The sequence below is a fragment of the Belonocnema kinseyi genome, chromosome 2, assembly GCF_010883055.1.
Source record: "Belonocnema kinseyi isolate 2016_QV_RU_SX_M_011 chromosome 2, B_treatae_v1, whole genome shotgun sequence".
NCBI lineage: Eukaryota > Metazoa > Arthropoda > Insecta > Hymenoptera > Cynipidae > Belonocnema > Belonocnema kinseyi.
Genome location: NC_046658.1, coordinates 71023585 through 71049102, shown reverse-complemented (window position 1 = coordinate 71049102; position 25518 = coordinate 71023585). Strand labels below are relative to the sequence as shown.

General features: G+C 32.6%; 1 protein-coding gene across 2 annotated transcripts in view; it reads right to left on the bottom strand.

Moving 5' to 3' along the window:
• Positions 1–25518, bottom strand: part of LOC117167642 (beta-1-syntrophin) — a 708662-nt gene that overhangs the window by 76522 nt on the left and 606622 nt on the right. For both annotated transcript variants that reach the window (XM_033352718.1, XM_033352719.1), the window contains exon 4: positions 11076–11284. In XM_033352718.1, the coding sequence (XP_033208609.1) occupies positions 11076–11284 (209 nt within the window). The remainder of the gene's footprint in view (positions 1–11075; positions 11285–25518) is intronic.

Sequence of the window (25518 nt, the reverse complement as noted above, 5' to 3'; positions counted from 1 at the left end):
GAATTTTTGGTATTCCTAAGTTTTACCATTATGTATTATAACCCATTCTGAAATTTTACCTTTCTTAAATTTTATCCGTTCCGAAAAATGAACGGGCCCCTTGGAAAGGCACCCCTTTGACTCGTCACAGAAATAATATTATATGCAATAACAATAAAAATATAATAATGTAATAAAAATGTAATAAAGAATGTCATGAAAATGTAATAATGTACAATAACGTTACGTAATAAAGTGCCGGCAGAACGTTCACTGCCTATACAAAATTCATATTTTCAATAATCCGTGGTTGTTAAATTTATAGCAGAAAATAGAGAAAATTTCCAAATTTCCTGGAAAAATATTGTTAGAAAAATAAAGGTTTAGTGATATCAGAGCCGAAGTATCAAAAACGTATAAAATATATAAAAGGGCAACCTCAATTTTGATTCTGTTAGAGAAAAAAGACTTCTTATATAAGAAAATAATTATTTAAACTAATGGAGTTTGTTTAAATATTTAAAAATTATCCAAAATATCGATTATTATTATTATTGGGGGACCACGGTGCTGTTAGAGGTGTTCAACGCATATGATTGATAAATATAATTCTTCACTTAAAAGTTCTCCTATTAGACAGTTTAGACTCTATACAAAGTTTGGCATCAAGCTTAATTAATTTCTTCCGGTTCTCTTAAATTATAGTGATTTAATTAAAGAGAAAATTCAACTTTAGAATGCATTACTCATTTCTTGAAAGAAAACTTTGATTAATTACTAATTAATTGGGCGCTCTTAATGAAAATATAATTTTGTGGTTTTGTAATTCAGTAATGGGTTTCCTGATTATCTTGATAGGGTGATCGTTATTCATAATTTAAGGAAGCTTTTAAGACATTAATATGTCATTAATTAAGAAGAAATATTTTAATTTGAAATCATAAAATATTCAATGTTCTCCAGTGTATAAATTTAATATAAATTAATTTTTAAAATGAAAAAATTATCGCCTAGATCTTCTGAGTGTGTCTAGTTTTTACTCTCACCAAATTTTATAATCAAATAATCATACTAAAGGCAAGCTCTTCATAAGGGAACAATCGTCATTTTGACGATTTTTTAGGAAATTTAAAAAACATTTTCAAAAATCGAATTTTTAATATATAAAGAATATGCTCTCCAGATACATCTATGCAAAACTAAAATCCAAACAGCTTGATCGAGAAATGTAAATGAATTCTGATCAAATGGAAGGGCAAGATTTTTTACTTGAAGCGCACGTTGTCTAAACTTTGGATGATCATTAAAAATCTTATTTTAAGTTTAAGATGAAAACAAAAACGTTAAAAAAATGATCAAGCGAAGGGTCAATTTTTTCGCACAAGGCGTACGTTTCTTCAACTTTGGGTTTTAAATAAAAATCCAATCTTTCTTTTCGAAAAAAAACTTGCCCGGAGGTACTGCAGAGCAAGGTAGAGGCAAGGTATACAGCATTAAAAAAAATGTATCAAAAAGAGGAGATGTAAAAATGCTTCAACAAGAATGAAATTTATTAAGGTACACTGTTCAGAGTAACTGTTAAGACTAACCTTAAGTTTGGGCTCCAAGGATTTGGATAATATAGCGTGCAGAGGTGATTTCTAACGGGGTCGCGGATTAGAATTAGCCCAAAATCAGATTAGCTCTTCGCTGGATATATAGCGCGGAGTATCACGTCCGAGCACCCTGTCTTCTAAATCAACCAGGCTAATTTCATCTAATCTTTATAGTTGGTAGTAAAATAACAATTTCGTGCAAATAAGGCAGGGTCATTGTATGAAATGTGATGGTATTAAAGGCACTGACTAGTATTACGAAATTTGCCGTAAAACGGATCAGTTAACTAGGGCAGTACTAGTGAAATGTGGCACTAGGGCTCCAGCAAACGGAAATTAAATTAATCCACACTTCAGCCATAAAAAAGGTTTGTATCCGAAATTATTTAATAGATACTTAAATCAAAATCAATATCATAATACCCACATATGGTACACAGGAAACTTCACGCTTGAACGTTCAGAATAATTAAGAACATTCTAAAATAGTCCTCAGCGTTACAGAATATTTTAGAATATTCTAAAATGTTCTAGAAATTTGTAGAATATTACATAACTAAATAATAATTAAAAAGTTACAGAATATACTTAAATATTCCACAATATTTCTAGAAATTTTTAAAACATTTTAGAGAAGTCTAGAAGTTTCAACAATATTCTAGAATACTATAAAATAATCTTCAAAATTTCAAAAGAATCTAAAAAATATTGAAAAATATTCGAGACTCATTCACAACCTCCGGGAATATTCTGGATGAACTGTTTAGACACACTGAAAAAATCTTGTCTCCGTGCACCAAATTACGGTTAACCGAGCCGCCCTTTCCAACTTTCCCGGGCTCAGCGAATTTAGGTGAACCTAGAAACGGCCTAGTCTAAAATATTTCAGAGTATTCTAAAATATTCTAAAAGATCTACAAAGATCCACAAGAGTACATTCTAGACCATTTCAGAATATTATAACAAATTAAAGAGCTTTACAGAAGTTTAATAGAATTTTGTTGAGAGAGAAAAAAATAATCACGTGAATCCCAGCACGCTATTGAACATTTAAAAAAGAATATGTAAATATTTAGGGTTTCGGCACCATAGCACTTTTTTAGTGCCGTTAGAAACTCAGTTGAAAATTGGAAAAAAAATTTTATCTTTGTAATTCTTGCAATTGGTTATAATGTTGAATACTGCAGTGTGAAGTGAATTTTACACTAAAAGAAAATTCAATAAAAGCCAAAAAAAGTGTTAAGTTTTCGAGCAAAATCTACTTCAAAGGTATTTTCGAGTATTTTCGAATATTCTCAATATTTTTTTATTTTTGGCACCCGGGAAAAGTTAGGTACACATATGCAGTAAAACAATATTAAAAGTTTCAATAATAAATATAATCTAATTACGCTAATAAAATCTTCTTCCGTAATAAGCTTTGCCGGGAAATCCACTTTTTATAGATACTTTCCCTAAGCTGAGGATTAAGCTTGTATTTATTAATGCTCAGGGAGCAATGTCTGAAGGATGATTATAGAATAGGGAGTAAACTGATGTAAACTGGATATTGCATACCCCTTTCCAAGAGATGAGATGTGTGCTTGTGGCGCGAAATGTAACTATATTCTTTATTGAATAGGTGGAACCAAGTTTATTATCAAGTGAGTGAAAGCAAAATTTCAATCAGTTTTGAATTACTATGACTCCGAAATTGAAGGGTGCTAAAATATGGGGTGCAGCTTGAAAAGTTCACGTGCCTCTACTATGGTTTAAACATAATGCATAATAGCGTACTGTGACTAAACTCGTAAAATATAGCTGCGCAGTTGGGATTTAAGCTTTACGAATGTGGTTACTTTAACCGGGAATTATTTTACATACCAGTTTTACTCTCTCACACGAACAATTTGGAAGAATTCTGAAAAAACTTTGATTTATAATTCTTCACTTTATAAAAATATATGAGAAGTAAATAATTCTTTGTTTAAATTTATAAACTGTTTATGTAAGTTACTGATTTTTATATGGATGTGAAAACAACAGGGAAAAAATGAGATTGTGTCTAAGTGACTTTTAAGCGCCCATTATATAAATAATTTAAAATTAATTGCTTTATTAAAAACATATAAAAAAAATTTCTAACATTAAATTTCTCATGTAAAGTATTTCATGTAAATTATTGTGAAAGTCATTTCAGACTTCACAGACAAAAATAGTCTGAAACAGGGAAAATAGGGCTCTAAATAAAAAATATAATAGTAGAATTTGCACTGAAAAATATTTCACTTTCAACAAATTTTCTTGAATTGTCTTGGAATGGAGGAAAGAGGAGAATAGGGGAAAGAAAGTGAAGTCTGCGTGATTTATTAAGCCGTAGTGGATATTTTGTACAAGGAAGCAACTAATGTTATTTCAGAATAAAAATTGTAACGTTCCACAATAAGAGGGCCCATTTTGTCGAACGTACCTTATATTGGCATTGTGATCCAGCATATAAAATACAGATTTTATATTTTCGACAGGAAATCATACATCAATTAGCCGAAAAGTGAGGTAGTTTGGTAGTCTACTTTTCAATTCTTAATCCGTTTTACGCTAATTTTGCATTAAATTATTCATGATAATATAAGTTCCAAAGCCGGTGTTTTAATTGTGAATCTTCTTCACGCTCCTTTTGAATAAAATTATACATGAAAAAAAAAATTTCTTTTCGATCTTAAATTTTTTTAAGTCATCATATAATAAAAGGAACACTAATTTCTGAACGAAACATTAATTTCAAATCTTAAATATAAAATGATCTTTGATATTTTAACGGAAATGCTTGGTAATAATCTAACAGTTAAAGCAAATTTGAATCCCGGCTAATTCCCGGTTTCCCAGTCAGTGGCAATACGAAACTGAAAAATATGTATATGCGTTTCACGAGAGTTTCCCCCCATACATTTTTTTTGGTTTGGAAACATTTTTTTTCCTTCTTTGTTGAAAAATATTTAATATTTTTTATTAATTAATTAGTTAATATTTCAATATAATATGCAAAATTTCCGATAACTAAATTTTTGAAAATTATCGTTTTAAAAAAAGTGATCGTCTTAACTGTTTTATATCTGAAAAAGTAAAAAAGTGTCAAAAATTTGATTTAATATGCGGTTGATGCCATACTTCGAAATAAAGTATACTGAAAAATTGTTGCATTAAATTTTCAAAAATAAATTAGGCATTTTTATAAACAGATAGAAATTGCTGAAGAAATACCTATTTTTTTACTTTTTTGTGAATTAATATTTCTAACACATTCTAGAATATACTGTAAAAATTTCTAAGTGGAGAAATTCATCATTAAATAAATATTCATATTTCCACTTTTAAATTTTTACAGTATATTCTGAAATATGTTAGGCATATTCATCCACAAAAAAGTGAAAAAATTAGGTCCTTTTTTAGCAATCTCTATTTGTTTATAAAAATGCCTACTTTATTCATGAAAATTCAATGCAGCAATTTTTCAGTATAATTCGTTTCGAAGTTCGAGATCAACCACATAATGTAGGGGGTAAATCTCCCACGGAATGAGCCATATCTATATCCAAATGTGAGAAATAAGTTTTGAAAACATTGATAATTATTATAGTTACGTATCACAATTTTTAAAAATAAGCTGCAACCGACTTCGGCGAAATACAATTTAAGGTATTTAATTATTTCCATTAAAAAATCTTTACCTGATTTGTCTGTTTTTTCCAAGCTATTATTCAATTAATGAGAGTCAAGTTTTAATACACTCTGGCAACTTTTATTCGCATTTGTGTCCCATTGCATTTAGCAACTAAATGAATGCACGAACGCACATTCTATTATCACAGAGAGTCTGGTATGGAAATTCGAGGTGGGTTTTATCACTATTAATGCAGGCGAAGCATGGTAAAAAGAACGAAAGTATTTTTCTTCAAAAAATAGTAAAGCACGCGAGTGAAGTCCAATAAATTTGGCCATTTTCACGTATTGGATGTGCAAGTGCATAGCCGAGTGCATTCAGAGCACTGAATGTAGTGACAGAAAATTCGGAAGTACAATTACTGGGAAATTACGAAAGGTATGGGTAAAACGTCGGTAGGACATGTGGGGGTGTGCAAATAGCCAAGATTCCAGAATTTCGAGTAGCTCTGCCTCACGAATCCGTGTCAACATAATGCTTTTGCGCTAAAGGCACATTTCGTCCTTTGCGTTTGAGGATTTCCGTCGGCAAATCAGCGGAGTTCGTGCTTGAACTTTCGACAAATAAATAATTTAATAAGTCAAGACTGTGCACATAAGCTTGTCGAGAAGCGGGTGATAATTCCTCCTTTTCAAATAAATTCCTCCAAGATTCTCTCGTCTTTGGCTTAAAGTGCCTTTTCGACTGAAAAATGATATAAATTCACAAAGAAGTTTTCACGGAATACAATTTTCAGTTCAAACATAAAAATACTGTAAAATGAAATTAATTAAACTATTCAATAGTTGATAAAATTCATTCTTATTTTGAAAGAGCCTACTGCAGCGTCCATTTATGTATTCACATATAAAAAATGACAAAGTTAAATTATTGAATTTAATCAATTTTGAATTTTAATATATTTGCAAACTTAAAAACTAGTTCTACTTTTAACTTAAATTTTAAAGAGGGCCTCATAATCTGTTCAGTTGTAAGATTAGCTGTTCAATCAATTATAAATTTCCACCATCTATCAAAATTAAATCCTATTTCATTAGCGCCATATTCAAAGTTTCAGCATTCTCAATTCAACTATATCATATCTTGGTTTTAATGATTAATATATGTAATTCATTAATAATCATAATTGCAAAAAATTCAGTTACAAATCCTTGCGTCAAACATTTTATTAAAATTATTGTTTCGTTCCTAACAATTTGTGTAGCTAGGGAGTCATCGTGACTTAGATACTATCGTGATTGTCTTATTTTCAAAAATAAATTTTTTCCGAAAAACTGAATAAAAAAAATTAATTGTCTTATTTTCCAACATTGAAGCTTTCGCTGCCACGCTGGCGCGGGTTTGATTCCCAAGGCAGGAAGTGACTCTGAATGTGTTTTCAGAAAGCTTCGCTTCTGTCCTTAACTCACAAATACCCTACTGTTATTAAATAATGTTATAGTACAGTCGCTAAAGACCCTGACAGTTTATGCGACTATAAAGATTTAATTAATCAAGAAATATTTGAAGTTAGATTAGGAATAAATATCGTTAGTTTAACGATACATTTTTTTGTCTTCAACAAGAAAACGTTTAGGTGAGGATTATTAGGAAAAAATAGAACATATTCTTAAGTTGGAAAATATGCAGCAGAAACATAGTTTCTATGTAGTTCCATTTAATATAAGACATATACGTGCCAACTTGTGCCCCCACTTAAAAAGCTTCAAATATTCTTTTAGAGTTCTGACATCCTTTTGGAAAGTTCTAAAGTTCGCAATCATTTTTAGAAATAGTTCTAAGTAGAATAGGCGTAGTACTCAACTTTTTAACGCTTTCAAAAATAGTTCCGGCAAACTACACAACAAAAACTTGTTTGAAGTGACCCAAAAGTCTTTTAATTAAAAATTTTAACAGTTGCACAAGTTCAGATTAGAGGTCCCCCCCCCCCCCAGAAGAGCTCTATCAAAAAGTCGTAACTTCTGCAATTGTTAGACTGTTTGAATCAACATTTATGAGTTACTTTATATTGCTGTAACCTATTGGATTTTGGTTTAATCAAAGTGTTATACAGCTTTTCTATAGAGCTCTTCCAAAAGGAAACATAAATCTGATCAGAACTTATGTTTATCGGTTAAAATTGTATGATTTTCTATTTTTGGTTCACTGTAAACTGCTGTAGCATTTTGGGTACTAGTTTGATTGAAAAGTATTATACGAATTTTTTTAAAGCTCATCCGAGGGGGGGGCTTGACGAGCTCTGATTAGAACTTCTATAACTGTTGAAGTCTTTAACTCAAAATGTTTGGGTCAATTGAAAAAAGTAGCTATTTGGTATATAGTTTGTTTAAAAAGTGGTCAAAGTTTTTTAAATAGAACTATTACGTTTTTTTAATATGTTTGCGTAGAACTCTAGAACTCTTTCGGATCTAAAGGAATGAGTAAAAAATATGATATCCTGTAAAATGGGGGATGACTATTTTTTTCGATAATTTTTTTTAGTAAAGTTTATGGAAAATATTTTCGAAAAGCGTCAAGAACTTAAGAACTATGCTTATTCTAAACAGAGTTCGGCAAAACTGCTTTTTTTATGTGAGCGTAGGAGCATGAACTAAGCCCGCCATTTTAAAAAATAGATTCTTGACCCATTTTAAGAGTAGAAATTTTTCTAAAAATTATAGAGAACTGTAGAATTATCAAAGAGGATGTCAGAACTCTAAAAAAAGATTTAAAATTTTGAAAGTGGAAGTACAAGTTTACACAAATCCACTTAATCTAGCCATCACTCATAAATATGTTTGCAATCAGAGATCTAGAGGCTTGATATGTCCAGAAAATCCTTCTGATTATGAATATCCAGGGTACTTTTTCAAAAATGTGTTAATTCATTGTTTGAACAATTGAATTATTTATGAAACAATACTGTCAAGACAGGTTCTACATAGGGGAACAAGAAAATATTCGATCGATTTGTTTATAAATTTCAAAAAAACACCCCAGGTGTTTATAATGAGGGGATTTTTCTCGAAATTGTATGCCAAAGTTACCCACTAGAGCTCTGAGAGAAAACAAATACATTATCGGCAACTGTATTAAGTGGATCTAAATAAAACTTCATTTTTTAAAGAAACAGCAGTTTTCTGATGAATAATTGAGAGAGAAAAGTTATCCACCTTAACACATATTCTATTTAAAATCTGTATTTCGTAACCTATTTTAACTCCAGAAGCTAAATCATGTAGTAAAGCTTTCATGTTAGCAATTATCCTATATGCTGTTTTTGTTGTCAAAAGTTATTATGTACATTTTAGAGAGCACTGTACCTTATTGTGATTGTAGGTTCTCTTCAGAGATAGAAGCTGTTATTGCTTGTTAGAATTACATAAATGCGCTAAACTTGGAGTTTATAGTCTAGAATTTCAAACTTGGTTAACACTAGGGTGGACCGAAAAACAAAAATTTTGAGATTGAGTTTCGAGGGGTAGAGTGAGGTATTCAAAAGTTTTTATTATTCTCCAATATGAATCCACCAACAGATTTTTTTTTTGATTAACCAATATTTTCCTACAACAGGTTTTAAGCAAAAATGGAAAATTGATGTATATACTTTCAGGTAATGAATACGAAGCAGAAATACATGCTCTGTTAGGTGCCAATGTTCATAAAAAATGATTACTATACTAGTAAATTAAGTCCATAAATGAAATTAAGTCCGTAGAATCATATTTTTAACCTCAAATTTGAAGTCAGTGACAAAAATAAAACTCTCAAACAAATACGATGAAATTTTGAATTTTTAGCATTACTAATGATATGCATTACACTCCCTCCTAATGGGTATGATGTCACAAAATTTTATCATTTACGAAACTATTGATATTAAATATTTTTATATTAAATGATTCGATAGATCGAAAAATCTCCCGTTATTTAAAAAAAAAATTCCTCCAAATATATATGAATTTGGTCAAAAGTGCAGCATTGAAAACCGCTGAAAACCGAGTCCCATTATTTAAATTTTTTCATTCTAATAATTAAAATGGTTATATTTTTTAATTTTGAATAATATTTAAATAATTGCTGTTCTTTTTCGACATATTATAATTGAGCATTAATTTACTTATCTTCTAATTAACAATACACATTTTACAAATATTTAAGATATTTTAATAAGCCTAGAATTAATGAAAAAAGGTTAATTAATTAAACCTAATTCAAGAGTCAATACATGAATTAGGAGTTAACCGTTACAAATCGCTTATGTACATTAGGCATCTTCTAATGGCTTTAACATCGAGTCAGCTCATTAAGATTGAAGCTAATTATTATCGATAAATATTTGTGATGGGTGTTTGCCTTAGAGGATTCACAGCGTTTGCTTTAATTATTAAGCAATCGCAATAAATATATTTTCTATAATAGTTACCTTAATGTACCATATATTTGCTCTTTAATACTTCAGGACTTACAGTATTTCTCTTATTTTTACGGATCAGGTTTGAGCTCCATTGTATGTCCGTCTGTCCGCCCATCTTACGCTGTCAAGTGTTCTGATTAGGTTATTCATCATAATGTTAGACAAAGCTAATTAAGTTACGACTAGGTTAGTTTGCGTAATTTACATTTTGTATGACTATAAAAATGCCAAACTGAAAAGCTATCAAAACATCCGATCTGCACGAATATTTAAAGAACCCGAAAATTTTTGAATTTTTGGCTTTCGAGAAAACTCAAATCCAACCTGAAAGAAGTTAACTCGACCTGGAGTTTTGGAATTTCGAGATATTAAAAAATTAAACATTAGTATTCAAGTGGACTTATCTGAATCAGATGGGAGTTGAAATATTCATCAAATTGGTTGCAAGGAGAATGGTCGAGATAGACAAATAATAATTATTTGCCCGTTAAATAATCATCATCGACAAACAATCCTTGTTTGCACTTGTATAATCGGTAACTATGTTAGCAAACACTGATTACACATTCGCTGCACTACACAAATATCAGGAAGTGTTATCCGCTTTCCAATTGAATATTTCGTACTTTGTCGCCGATCGTCTTATCGCTGCTAGCGAGTTGTGTGGGTAGGTTTACTAGCTGTCAAATGCAGAGATGGGGCTTGTGTAGGATGTTTGTGTAGCACTGAAATCGATAACTATTATATGCCGAACCAACCGATATGGTCGCACTGATAAAGGGACAGCAGGGGAAGTGAGACCTGAGGGGAAGCCTAGGTACAGACACATAATTGATTGGCATTAGCGTACCTGATTGCCAGTCCTGAGCCCAACCTTGCCTTGAATATATCCCGCGGGGTACTTAAATACCCCACTGCTATGCTGCTCCCTCGTTCCAATTTACATCTGAACTGAAATTCTCACACCATAATCAAGTTAAGCTGCGATATGTGCTTAACAGCAGAGGACCGCGTTTATGGACTTAAAACATAACTCCAGTTTACTTTTTAAATATTTTTTAGTAAATCAGAATTGAATAATTAAGATCGGTATGCAGCTGCAGATATTCTAAGAAAAATGGACATTTTAAATTTCGAATTTATTTATTGTTACACCTTCTAGAAGACTGTAAAGAGCGGGTTTGTCTTGGTTGCAATTAGAACTATTTTGTAATTAATTGGAAATGAAGAGCTAGCGGGCGTGTTCAAGCGGATGTCACGTCAGGATCTTAATTGCTAGTGAGTTGTGGAGCATCACAATGCAGAGTAGGAATTTGGTACTAGTTCCAGGAGGAACCGGAGACGTAAGTGCAACTCCCTTGGATTCTGTAAATTTGCGCACCACCCTAAGTAAGATTCTATCTACCTGAACACAGTGCCTCCTGGCTAGCCACCCGATGTGCTGAAGTTGCGGAGGATCCGGAAGCGCTGAAGCCAGTCTCAAGGCTTTCAACGTGAGAGATGCTAGAGCTGAATGTAGAGCGTTAAACCAGACATTCGCCTCCGTATTGTCAGAGGCTCTCAGCCAACACTCGTGCACTCCATCAGGAGAATGAAGTTCCAAAATTCGCCCTTCTGAAACATAGAGGAAGAACTGTATAATTTCTGACATTGAAAATCAATTACAGTAGATCAAATATGAGTGAATATAACAATTTATTAAATTATTGTACAAAAAGATCATTAAATTAAGGCTAAAGAACCTTAATAAAAAGGCATCTTCCGGGCTAATACTTTCATTTAATAAAAAAAATCGATTACATTTATAAAACTGGCTCGTTTTCCTTATCAGATCTGTAGAAAACATATTGCAATATATTATTTTAAAATATAGCAACAAATATAGTATACCTCATGTGTGTTTACTATAAGATTAGATCAATCAATACATAAAAAGAACAGAGAGAAATTGTTGCTTTTATTATAAACCAATTTTCTTTAGTTAAAGAATCAAAGTAATACTAGCAAATATGGTTGTGTTTAATATATTTTATGAACGTTTGAGACGAATTTAGAGAAAATGTGTGACTTGGTTTTAATTTGAACAACCTTATTATAGGAACCTTACTTTTGATAAAAAACATTTTAGCAAAGGAACATTTATAACCATTAGGTTCAAAATGCAAATTTTGTACTTCATCTCATTTTATAAAACTGAAATCGCTTCAGTGTTTTCCCTTAAATGTTTAACAATGAATAGATTTAAGATATTTTTAATTTAATCTGATGTTGTCCCTATTTTCTTCAACTTTGATTCGTAGTGACCGTTTGGTTGGGCCAATGTAAACTTTTCCACAACGACAAGATATTCTGTATACAAGATTGTATTGATTCAAGGTATCAAGTCTTTCCCTAATTTAAAAAGTTTATAAAATTTAGTGTTGACGCTCAAAACTGTTATAAAATTATTAGTTTAATTTAAAAGTTAGTTAATAAAAACGTCTGCTAAGAGAATAGCCAAATACATCATACTTCTGACTATTATAATTTTGTGATCAATGGAATAATTAAAATAATAACAATTTAAATTTGTCCCTCAATAAGTTTCTTTACGGAGCCAGTTAGTTTTTATTATATCCACTTTCATATATTGCTAATTCCAAACCTAGAAACCCGATTGAATTGTCCGCTGCCTTTTTAACTGTAAATTTTGGTCTGTAATGATTAGAATTAAGAAATAAAACGAGCAAATATATTTTATTCTCAGAAATAATAAAAAAACTTCAACATATCGTATTTATATTTTAATTTCAAAAATAATTTTACTTAATACCTTAGACTCTAAATCTTCCAGACTCTAAATCTTGCATGATTGGTAAACCCATTGGAGTACCATGTATTTGATGGTCTTTATTATAAAATTTAAAGTAAGTGTTATTAATCAAAAAGTAAAAATAAATAGAATTTCTTGAATTCATCGATAGAAATTTGATTAATTTTCTAAGTAATTCCATCAAGGATCAATGCTTTTGAAAACAAGTTCTAAAGTAAGGTTCGTGAAGAGTGATGTTATACCATAATGTAATCATCATGGGTTGTAATATTTTCAATTTTTTCGTTTAATTTTAATGAGTGTTTTATGTCACGAGAATAAGATGGTAAAGAGTAAAATATAATAAAATTGTACTAGAATCTTTGCTCAATGCATTTTAACCATTTTTAATTAAAATTATTATTAGTTAACAAATATTAATTCGCTTCTAGAATATTAAAATTTTGTGATTTATAAATTATCATTACACCATTAAGCCATTTCCCTTTCGGGTTAGGCGTAGGGGAAAGGAGTAGTGTGTAGAAGGGATAGAGATTTTTCAGATTAATCCAGAATTCTCGTGCTATTTAAGTAAATAACATGTTCGTTCCGCAACACTGCTCCGACCCAGGTTGCTGATCAATTTCTCTAGCAAGCACCCCACGCGAAGAACCTCACGAAGACGTTATGGAAGGTTCCCCACTTGGGTCCATTAGTGGCCCAGGTCTTTTGTTTCAGGCGTCATTCACCTACTGACACTCTTTTTATTAACTATTTGTCGCCATATTTTCCTGTCCTGGCATACTTCTCTAGCTTCTTTTATGTTCATGCATTTTTTCATGCAGGCTCTCGTGTTTTTGTGACTTCTTATGTCTCTTCTAACTAGGGTCGTTTTTTTTTCTAGTTAGTCGTTCATTTGGCATTCTCTCAACATGTCCGAACCATCTTAACTGATTTCTTTCCCATGTATCTACTCACGTCTCTTCTGCACCACATTCTTTGAGAAATATGTCGTTACTCACTTTGTCCATCAGAGTTTTCCCGGATATCATGCACAAGAACCCCATGTCAATTGCAATAACTTTACTCTTATCTTTTTCTTGATAGTTCCATGTCTCGATACCGTGTAGTACATTCGGTACAAATATAGAGTTATGTATTGCCATTTTAGCTTTATTTGATATATTTTTACTTCTGATAAGGGGCCCTGCTCTACCAATAACCTTCTTACCATCGTTTATACGTCAATCTAATTCCTCATCTATCTTCCCGTCCCTAGTAAATAAGCTACCAAGGTATACGAACTTATCAACTTGTTCAATTCTCTCATCATTTAATCAAATATTACATAGTTATTCTCACACTTTCCTTCGAACACTATAGTTTTTGTTTTATTTGCGTTAATTTTGAGGCCCATGCTCTTCATGCTTGCATCTAGTTTATTCAACATTCTTTGTAAGTCTTCGATAGACTCTGCCATGACAATCTTATCATCTGCGAACGCTAACCCACGCACCCTTACTTTTTGGAGATCCACACCTTCTTCGCCGAAGAGAGTCATTTTTAAACACTTGTCCATAAATAATATAAATAACCATGAAGACATATCGCATCCTTGTCTAACTCCTCGAATAATATCGAAACAGTGACTCAGTTTCCCATTCACTCTTACACTCGCTTTGCTACCTGTATATATTGTTTTTATAGCTTGTAGGATCCATGCATTGACTCCATACTCTTTCAGGACTTCCCAAAGTTTACTTCTATCTACCTTGTCAAAAACTTTTTCTAGGTAAACAAAGGCACAGAAAACTTTTTTTCCTACTCTCAAATTTTTTTATGTTATTTGCCTCAAGCTAAATATTTGATCCGTATATGACCTTCCTGGCTTAAGCCCACTTTGGACTTCCCAAATCTTTGCTTCTGTTATTTTCATTACCCTACGAATAAGTATTTTTGAATATATTTTACTTACACTGCCTAATAAGCTAATCCCTCTGTAATTATTGCACTCGCTTTTATCTCCCTTTCTCTTGTATATTGGTACGATAATCCCTTTTTTCAATCGTCTGGGACGTCTCCCATCTCGAAACATAAATTTATCAATTAGCACAGTCTATGTGGTATGCACGCGCCACCGTGTTTAAGCATTTCAGCGTTAATACCGTCTACCCCGGCCGCCTCACCGTTTTTCAAGTTCTTAATTATATCCCTAACCTCAGTGACACAGACCTTTTCAATTGAGTTTTCCATCACATCGTGTACAACATTGCAGTTGTGGTGTCCTATAGCTTCATCTCCGAATTGTCTCCTAAAATAGTCTCTGAAAGCCTCTAGCATTTCGTCTGCATTATATACCATTTCCCCCCTACTATTTCTCATGTTGACTACGCCTATTTCTTTCCTCAGTTCTAAGACCTGCGATGTTCAAAGTTCTCTTGTACGTTTCTCTTTTTGCTTTTTGGGCAGCCTGAATTTCATCATTCCAACACTTCATAAATTATATTCAGATCAAATATTTAAAAAAGTATAATAGAGTACATAGAAAATAAAAAAGTTCGACAACATAGGATTTTATGATATAACTAAAGAAAACTTCAGGAAAACGTTTAGTATCATTTTATTAAAGTATATGAAATGTACTTGCGGAGGAATTCAATACTTTCTTTTCCGAGTTCAGAGAATCTTCAATGGACAAAGAAAAGAGTGTACAACGACAGAAGAAAATATTGAATTCCATATCAAAAGGAAATTACGCTCGAGTTAAAAGCTGGGTTCTAACCAGTTTCTGTTTGGAGTGTCTTTTTGTAAGGAAAAAAGAGGGAAGACAGAGAAAATCAGCGAGAGGAAAAAGTATAAAGAAAAGATGCACTGTAGGGAAACTTCAGATCTTCTTAAAATAAAATATTAAAATGTGCACATACAGATTTCAACTGCAGATAAGAGTTTCTCCATCAAAGGTATTAAATTATTTATAGCTGAGCATGTCTTTCATTGCTTATTTATTTAAGAGCGATTAAAAATAGATTTCAACATTGTTTGCAAATTTCATTTTCCGAATAAAGATTTTTTTATCAAATTATTATTATGCAAAAAATTTTCGATTATTTTAATGTTCAAATATGTGTAATATTAAAATGTATTATTTATATGTAGATTTGTTTAAAACATTGACATATTATATACTTTCAAACAACTTTATTTTAACAGGAAAATGTCGATAAATAATTACATAATTTATTCTCAAAAATTAAATATAGCTGAAAGCTATATTTGCTTTTAAAACTTGGGTGCTCATTTAATGAGTATATTGCTTCGTCGTTAAGCAAATATACAGGGTGTCTAAAAAGTCCCGGGACGGTTGGATATTTCCTCAGGTAAAATATTTTTCAAAAAAATTAAGGTCATTTTTCAAGTAAATTTCAACGAGGAATTCAATGGTGACCTTCATTTTGACCTTGAAGTTGACCTTCATGGCTTTTTGAAGGTCAACTTTGTTTTTTTAAAATGGAAACCCCCTTTTTTTAAATCTGCAATCGATAGAGCGGAAAATTCTACGTTCAGGTATGTATCCAAGTCATAGGTGAATTGTAACGTTCAAGGTCAGTTAGAGTTTATTTGAAATTAACAAAGTTTTCCAAGAGTTCAGTGTAATTCCTGAAGTAAATTTCAACAAAGAATTCAATGGTGAGCTCTGTATTGATCTTGGTGATGATCTTCAAGGCTTGCTCAAGGTTTTTTTCAAGCAGTTAACGTTTACGTTTAGCATTACCCAGGAACAACGACGTAGACGTAGTAAATTCTGTTCCCTTTGGGGTGCTTGATTAGCGTGAGCCCCCTTGCCTCTCACGTTTTGGGGTGCTTGATTAGCGTGAGTTCCCTTGCCTCTCACGCTTCAGTGAAGATGTTCGAACTGAAAACCTGGAGCTTCTTGACAAAAAGCTATGCGATTGTAAAAATGAGTTACAGTATTACGAATCATCTCCCTATTAATCAAAGTAGCCTGTTTCAGAATCCGATTCTGCAATTCGTCTAAGCTTTGCGGTTGCATTGAGTGTGCTTTGCTCTTTAAATAACCCCAAAGAAAATAGTCGAGAGGCGTCAGATCAGGAGATCTGTCAGCCCACTCGATTTCACCCCTTCTTCCAATCCACCTTTGAGAGAACTGAGTATCCAAATATGCTTGAACCTCCCTTTCGCAATGTGCCGCTGCTCCGTCCTGCTGGAACCAAATATTTTGAAAATTATTGCCTGTAATCTCTCTTATTCTTGGTACAATTTGGTTTCTAAGAAGCTCTTCATATGCACGGGCATTCAGATTACCATCGATGAAGAAAGGGCCTATTATTATATCATTCAAGATACCGGCCCAAAAATTAATCTTTTGTGGATATTGTGTGTGACTCTTCAACATCCAATCAGGATTTGTGTCGGACCAATATCTACAATTTTGCCTGTTAACTTCACCTTTTAAAGTGAAATTAGATTCATCTGAAAATACTGTATTGTACAAGAAAAGAGGATCTCTACAATTCTGTCCATCATAATTTCACAACATTCAACCCGACGATTAGGATCGTCTTCATTGAGCTCTTGTACCAGATGCACTTTGTAAAGATGGAAATGAATGCTTTTTAAAATATTTCGCACTGTCTCAGGAGCAACTTCACGCTCATCACTATCTCGACGTAAACTAAGGTGTGGGTTTTCAACAAATGCTTGGGCTATGTCCATCTGCATCTCCTCAGATCCTGCAGATTTTGGCCCACCAGTTATCTGAATGTCCTTGATAGATCCATGATTCATAAAGCGCCTTACAGTTTTTTTAATTGTTGATTTTGAGACAGCATTTAACCCTTCTCCATTACGAAAAGTGCGATTAAAAAGCAAACGAACTTGATCATAAGATCAAACTCGATCTCCCCAAACACGCATCATTAATAAAGATACTCTCTCTCGTTCCGAAAGTTTAGCTTGCGCCATAATAATCTTCTAGGGAAAGATAGTATGTACTCGTAATACGTAAATTTAATTTAGAAAACCAACCACAGCACTTCCGATCGCCGGTCGGGTGCTATTCTTATAAAACTACTAGAAAGATCGAAAAACGAGTCCTTTTTCAGAAACAAACGTTGTCTTTTTCAAAGTGTTACATATTCATATAAGTCAATTTTACAAAGAATCTGCATTATCATCAGAGATGGAAACGTGGTGCAAATATATCTTTACTGATCGGTGGTTACCATCTCTGATGATAATACAGGTTCCTTCTAAAATTGACTTATATGAATTTGTAACACTTTGAAAAAGACAACGTTTGTTTCTGAAAAAGGACGCGTTTTTCGATCTCTCTAGTAGTTTCATAAGAATAGCACCCGACCGGCAATCGGAAGTGCTGTGGTTGGTTTTCTAGCGAACCGACGCGACGAAGAAGATCTCTTTCAGAAAAAATTTTATTAAAAAAATGTTTAATTCATAACTCCATCTAGTCTTAAAATACGTTAGGAATTTCTGTTATTAGAAAAGTTGAGTTAGCTCTATAGTGATGATTTCTATTTTCATGGTAAGTTAAAAGACATCTCCACTGATCGGTGGTTACCACCTATGACAAGAATACAGATTCCTTGTAAAACGAGATTTTTTATTGTTTTCTAGTTGAAACATTAACAAAATTGGAGATGCTCGGCAATCATTAAACACACGCCCGCGTGCACGCATACGCACACGCATTAGTTTAGGAGTAGCACCCAATCTTAATTTTTTGTATTACAATAATATCACTTAATTTTAGAGAAATGTTCAATTCCTTATGAAGGGCTGCATTGTAAGCCAAAGCGTTGAGGAACGAGTTTACGTAAACGACCTTTGATACAGAAAATTTTTTGTTCTTTTTATTGTACCGTAAGATCGAAGAAACGCATTTAATAGAAGATTGAAATATAACTTTGTTTGGTGACACTTCTCACCTTCGTGACAATATTTTGGCAAGACTGCTCTATCGGTGGAACTAGAAACTACAGTCAAATCGGGATTTAGTGATCCTCGATTTAATGATTCTGAGAATTAACGCCGCGCGGCGGGGATTGGTGAAAGGAGCTGCGGGGGATTTGCGGTGCTCCCTCAAGCGTACCAAACCAGGAGAATTGCGATAAGGCACCGGACCCTAAGGGCCTACCTCTGTATTTGCGTCACGTAATGTTTATGAACAAGAGCAGTGAATATCGATTCATTTTAATCAAAATTGTTGTAGTACAGTTTAAAATTCATTATTTCCTATAAAATTTCTTTTTAATATTGAATTGAAATTCTTTTCTAAAATGGTGGCATTGTCGTAGTCAGCGAATAGACTTTACGATTCGACAAAGGAAATAAAGAAGTATAGGATAGATTGAGATATGGAGTACATTCGTTTCGAAACAAAAAGACCTGTCATTGGAGCACAATCGGATCTTCTCTGTCTATCTCACATTATAGAAAGAGAGGTTCAAAGTGCTTCGAAAATTGCAGAGCGATTCACTGTCAAATTACTTCTTTAAAATAATGGAAGATATATATTTTCGAGTTCATTCTTCGAAATATATACATAATATAGGTACTTTCTTTTCAGAAGGAGAAATAGATTTTCAGAAAATTTGTTACTATTAGAGATGATGTATCAAAGTTGTATCTACTAGACGACCTATCTTGTTTGGACCCTAATAGTTTTCGCATAACAGTCTCGGGTACATTACGTATACAATAAAGCTACTATAACTTGGCGAGTGGATAGCAACTCAATTTCAAGTTGAGTTTAACGTGCTCGCGTGCACTTCAAACTTCACGCCCCCATTGGATGAGTGTATACGTATGCATGTCCTTAACGTATATGTACAAGTATGAGCGATGATAGATAGATGCACAAGGTCGACAGGCAGCTTTACGGTTCATCACTGTTCATGTAAACTACCATAGGCGTCTGCTCCACAGAGCACGATGTAGATATACATGTTGCCAACTGTACATTTGCGTGAGAAAGTTTTCAATGCAAACTGCTACGTCATAGGTTAATAATTAGGAAAGCCTAAAGTTATTGCCTACAAATTCCGTTTGGCAATTTGTTTCAAACTCCCGCTTGCTTCTGTAGTTTCCTTTCTAGATTATACTCGTGCTCTCGAACATTGTTATTCTAACATTTCTTCTTAATTATTCAAGCGTCAAAGAATTCTATACTTAGGACAGACCAGGCTGGATTGGCCCAGACATAAGATTTAGATTTTGTGAAAAATGTGTGTACAGTAAAAACCTTTGTAGATGCCACGGTGAATGACATTGAGCACAATCTCACTTTAGTAATAGATTGCAACTGAATGACAAATGATGCACTTTGTAAATTTAAGATAGTCAAAATTGCTTCGATTAAAAAGAACAGACTACTTGTGTCTATAACCTAAACATAGCTAAAGTTAATTGGAATTAGTTGTATATGATTAATGATTCATAGGCAACGCACAAATATCTTTATGATAGATCTGACATACAAAAGTATTGGTTAATGTGATCTATTATGATTTCTCAAAGGTTTTTCATAATGTGATCCTGCGGCTATTATTAACGAAATCATATAACCTTAATCTAACGTCCACATTTCTTATGCTTATTGAGAAAATTCTCAAAAATAGGAATTACTATGTTTAGTCCGCAAGTCGCTGATACGATATTATGTTAATATCGATATTATATCCAGACGATCCAAAGATATTTAAGAAGATCAAAGAAGCGGTGATTGCATACAGCTACATAATGATCTTGACAGTTTCTATAAATAGTTTTTGAAGAATAAGCTTTTACTTAACATAGAAACAATTTCAATGGTTAAGCGTTCTAGAACTTTAAATTCAAAAGCATTTGATTACGAAATTAATAATGTTCAATGCAGTAAGAATTTTGAGGTATTGGTCGTTAAAAGTATGGTGTTTATCCTGAAAGAGGTAGCTGATACCTTACATTTCATATACGGTTTAATATAAAGTCGTTACAGAATGGAAGATCACTCCACTACTTGAAACGGATGTTTAAAATACTACAAGGCAAAATTAACTGTCAATTTCTTCTTATTCGAATTAATTTTCGATTGTACCCGTTTTATGCAAGAACGGTGTACGTTTGTGGATCGACGTTTTTATGTTTACTGTTTAAAATTCTCTAGAGCACAGGATATGTGTACGTTGATGAATGATTTATGAAAAGCTCCCACTGAATCATTAGTTTTTTTTTAAACTCTACAATGAAAAAATTAAACGCAGTTGCAATCAAATGTGTACTGAGTAAAAAGGTAAAAGCAAAATAGATACTATACTCAGTTTCTGTGAATTTCAAGACCGATATGGAAAGATATAATAAACTTATAAGCATATATTAAGTCTAAAAAGATCCTTGTAATTGGTGTATAAACTGATGGGATTTCAATAAATGTGAATAAAAATGTAAGGATAATTTATAGTGTCTCACTATATTAATAGAAACTGCTATTTGTTATAGGTTCCTGAAAAATTGTTTTTATTTAAATAAATAATTGAAAAGTTTTTAATAAATAAATTTGAAATATCCTCACTTAAATTAACAAAACACACTTAAATACCTAATTAAGGATACTTCAATTTATTCTTGGTCAGAAAAAAGGCTTTATCAAGCTTATTGAATTTTGATACAAATTGTCAGAGAGAAGGAATGGCAAAAATTTTCTGAATTAAAACGACATAAAGCCGATTGTAGAAAATTCTATAGTTTTAACCTACTCCAGTTTTAACCTATTTTTCGACAAATTTCATAATTAAATCGATAAATAACATACCTTTTACAATAAACTGACAAATTGAACTACAGTGAAACCCTTCAATACCCCTCCCTTCTATAGCTCTTCCGAGAAGTGACGCCGCGCCGAATGAGTTATATAATAATGATAATAATGAGTTAGTTCCCACCCGCCGTCAGCCCCAAAATTGGCGCTATAGAAGAGTTTCACTGTATTTTTAAAGTCACTGATCTCTAAACTTACGATTAGGACAAAGATTTTCGTGAAATTAATTAGACTGTGAACAATATGTGGGCATGTAATTTGGTGCACACATTAAATTATATGCAATCAGGAACAAAAAAGAGAAAAAGATTGTAAATCGCGTTTTACGTTAAGTGCTGATTTGAATTAGTTATTACGACGATATGTTATCTGTTAATTTACTTGAGGTTAAAATACCGTATTACAAACGAGCTATGTAATTTAAATTTAATTAAAAATATTCAATTCATTCTTATGCCATGGCTGTAAGTGTATTAGTATATTGCACAATTCGTTGTACGCCCAAAATATAAATCTACGAAAATCATATTGTTTCATAAGTTTGCTTTATGTAGTTGTGAAAAATGTGGATTGGTGCCACTATTGCAGCTCGTCCAATCCCTTTCAATTGTGGTACGAACAGTCTCATTTTTATTGATACAATTATCCACGCCTATTAAAAATATAAACTTATAATTTTTTTAATTTAATGCTTCTTGGTAGAAAAATAATATTGTTCCTCTTAAAAAATTATAACTAAACTCAATAAAAAAATGGGATATTAATATGATTTTTTATTATAAGAGAATGGGCAAGAAACAAGATATAAGAAATAAAGCAAATAGAAACGAAACTACATATCAGCTTGAAAAAGCTCAATATGAAACCTGTGTTAGTTGAAATTAATTATTGTTGGGTGATTCAAACTTTAAATTGACGTGTCAATTTGTCAGAGCTCCATTCACAAGAAGACAATAATATCAAAAGTTTTTAATTAAAACTAACTTCAGCACATTTTAAGTTATTCGGAAATATCGATGCAACAATTTCCATTGAATTATTCCGTGACTAGTTTTGAGTTTGATATCAGTTTTCGCTAGTGTTCGATAATGCTAAATATTTTAGCTACTTTTAATGAAAGTTGAGATGAATCGTGATTTCCATTAACAGAATTTCTTAGAGTGTTGATATAATTCTAATTGGTGATCTTACTTAATATGTAAGTATAAAATATAAATGAAAAACTATAAAGTTAAACACAATAATCAGGATAAAGAAAAACTAATTTTCATCCAAACTAAAACTTTAGGAAATATGCAGAAAAAATATTTTTTTGTTTATTTATGCTAATGAAATATTTATTTCGAAATATTTGTTCATATTTTCTAAAAAATTCCTTTATTTTCAATTAGAGAAACTCATCATAAATTTCGGATCACTGCAGGGCATATGCTAACGGTCAGTTCTGACCAAAAGGTCAGTTCTAAAACTTGATAATGGTCAGTGCAAAATTACATTTTAGCATATAACGGCCATGAAAAGTAATTGATTTTAACTATAATTTTTTTTAAATTGCGCAACAGTGCACTACAAACACAAATAAGTATATTAACATTTTCCACAGCATGCGCAGAAAAATGGAATTTCAAATCCTTTTTCTTTTTTTAGTTTTTTTTTAGTTTTCGTATAATACGGATTCGGTCACTTCAAATTAAGGCTTAGAATATGTCCTGGAACACTGATTTGAAGTAGTCTGGCTATTGGATCAGTCTGACCAAAAATCATTAAAATTATTTTTTTTTTTTTTGCAGAGAAATATGTCCTCTTTCACATAATGCTTTTTCTAGGGTCCCTTTCTGTTGGAGAGAGCAACGATGACAGCTATCGAAGTGCGAAAAATATAAGAAGTGAGTCAGAATAAAGTCAAAGAAGTGTGTGTGGCAACCATGCTAAACAAATGTGATGTGATACGTTACACGTGTCGCGTTCGTCAGACCGTGCTGACCCAGAGTTCAGTTCATACGGAGATTCTGAACCAAAAGGATCTATAGTCGGACTTCAAGCATTTTTCATATTAATTTTGTATTTCGTACATGTATACTCACTACAATTTCTATATGTGTTATTTGTTTCTTTAAAATATATATTGTTCTCGATTAAACATTATAAAGGTCACTATTTGTATATTTTTTTTTACCGCCAACAGGTTATGGGCCCAGTAACCTAGTAATCCAGTGTCAATAAAAGATTGTGACTAAAGTGACTAAGGTGACCGGTAATAATAATAAAAAAAAAGTGCAAGTGACAAAAGTGAGTGTACTAAGGATTCAGTGAGTGTACTAAGAAATAATATGGCAGAATCTACAGGCTTCAAGATCGAAAAGCTCAGCAATGAAAATTACCAAGTGTGGACATATAAATTGGAACTATTGCTGATAAGAGAAGATCTATGGGAGGTCATCCATGATGCGGTTCCCGATGCACCGTCAACGATATGGCAAAGAAAAGATGATAAAGCTCGTGCAACAATCGGTTTGTTAGTGGAAGACAGTCAACTTATCCACATCAGACAAGCAACTACAGCACGTCAAGCCTGGGATTCACCGAAGAACTACCATGAAAAATCTACTTTGACTAGTAAAGTATTTCTCCTAAAAAGAATTTGCAGTCTAAGGTTAGTAGATGGAGGTAATATGGAAGAAAACATAAATACCATGTTAAACCTCGTGAGTAAATTGACAGCTCTCGGTGAATCTCTTATGGAGAAACTAGTAGTTGATATTCTTCTAATGAGTCTACCAGACTCTTACAGCACTCTCATCACAGCTTTGGAATCGAGACCAGAAGATGAATTGACTCTGGAACTCGTAAAGGGAAAGCTGATAGACGATTCCAGGCTAAGAAGAGGATCGGAAGAAGGAGAATCATCAAAGGAAACAGCCATGAAAGTTTCGAAAAATATAGACAAACAACAGGTAAAGTGTTTTTTCTGGAAGAAACCTGGACACCATAAGAAAGAATGCAGAAAATACCTGAAATGGAGAGAAAATAAGGACAATAAAAATAAGGACAAAGAAAGTAAAAGTAAGGATTCAGCGAATTTCTGTTTCTTCGGAATTGATAGCAGAAACAGTATCAGAACTTCAAATGAGTGGTTTATAGACTCTGGTGCGTCAAGCCACATGATAAACAACCGATCATTTTTCAGTGAACTAACTCCAAGTCGTATGAATGTACGTTTCGCACAGAAAGGAATTACTGCCGAAGTTCTCGGCACCGGATCGGGTAACATAAACATTTTGGACGATAAAGATACTCAAGTTAAAATAACTTTACAGAACGTTTTGTATATGCCGTCTCTTGATGAGAATTTGCTTTCTGTAAGCAGGATTACTGAAAATGGTTTTAAAGTGGAGTTTGGCGAAAATGATGTTAAGATTTTAGATAACAAGAAAGTAGTGGCAGTCGGAGCACGATACGGAAGACTTTACAAATTGAAGATGCCAGAAGCAGTATACGTAACGACAAGTGATGCAGCACACCATGAAGAGTGTCTACATACATGGCATAAACGATTCGCACACAGGGATCCAGATGCTATAAAGGAACTCCAGAAAAAGAATCTTGCAGAAGAAATGAGGATCAAGGACTGTAGAATCAAGGAAACTTGTGAGTTTTGTATTGAGGCAAAAATGTCACGTAAACCATTTCCAAGTGAGTCACATACGAAGATTTCAGCAGTTGGGGATCTGATACACACTGATGTGTGTGGTCCAATGCAAACCATGACACCAGGAAAACGAAGGTATGTGTTAACGATGATCGACGATTACAGTAGATTCACAAAAGTTTATTTAATGCAGCATAAACATGAAGTACCAGATTTTATTAGAGAGTATGTTGAATGGGTTAAAACACATCACGGAAGGAAGCCTAAAGTCATTAGATCGGATCGAGAAGGGGAATACGTAAATTATAAACTGAAAAACTATTTAAAGGGAGAAGGAATAGAAATTCAGTATACGGCAGCATATTCACCTCAGCAAAATGGCATAGCGGAAAGGAAGAACCAAAGTTTAATTGAAATGGCTAGGTGCATGTTAATTGAAGCGAAAATGCCTTACATATACTGGGGAGAGACGGTCAACACTGCAAACTATTTACAGAATAGGTTACCAACAAGGTCAAAGAGCAAAACACCTTATGAATTATGGTATTCAAGAAAGCCTAATGTAAATAATT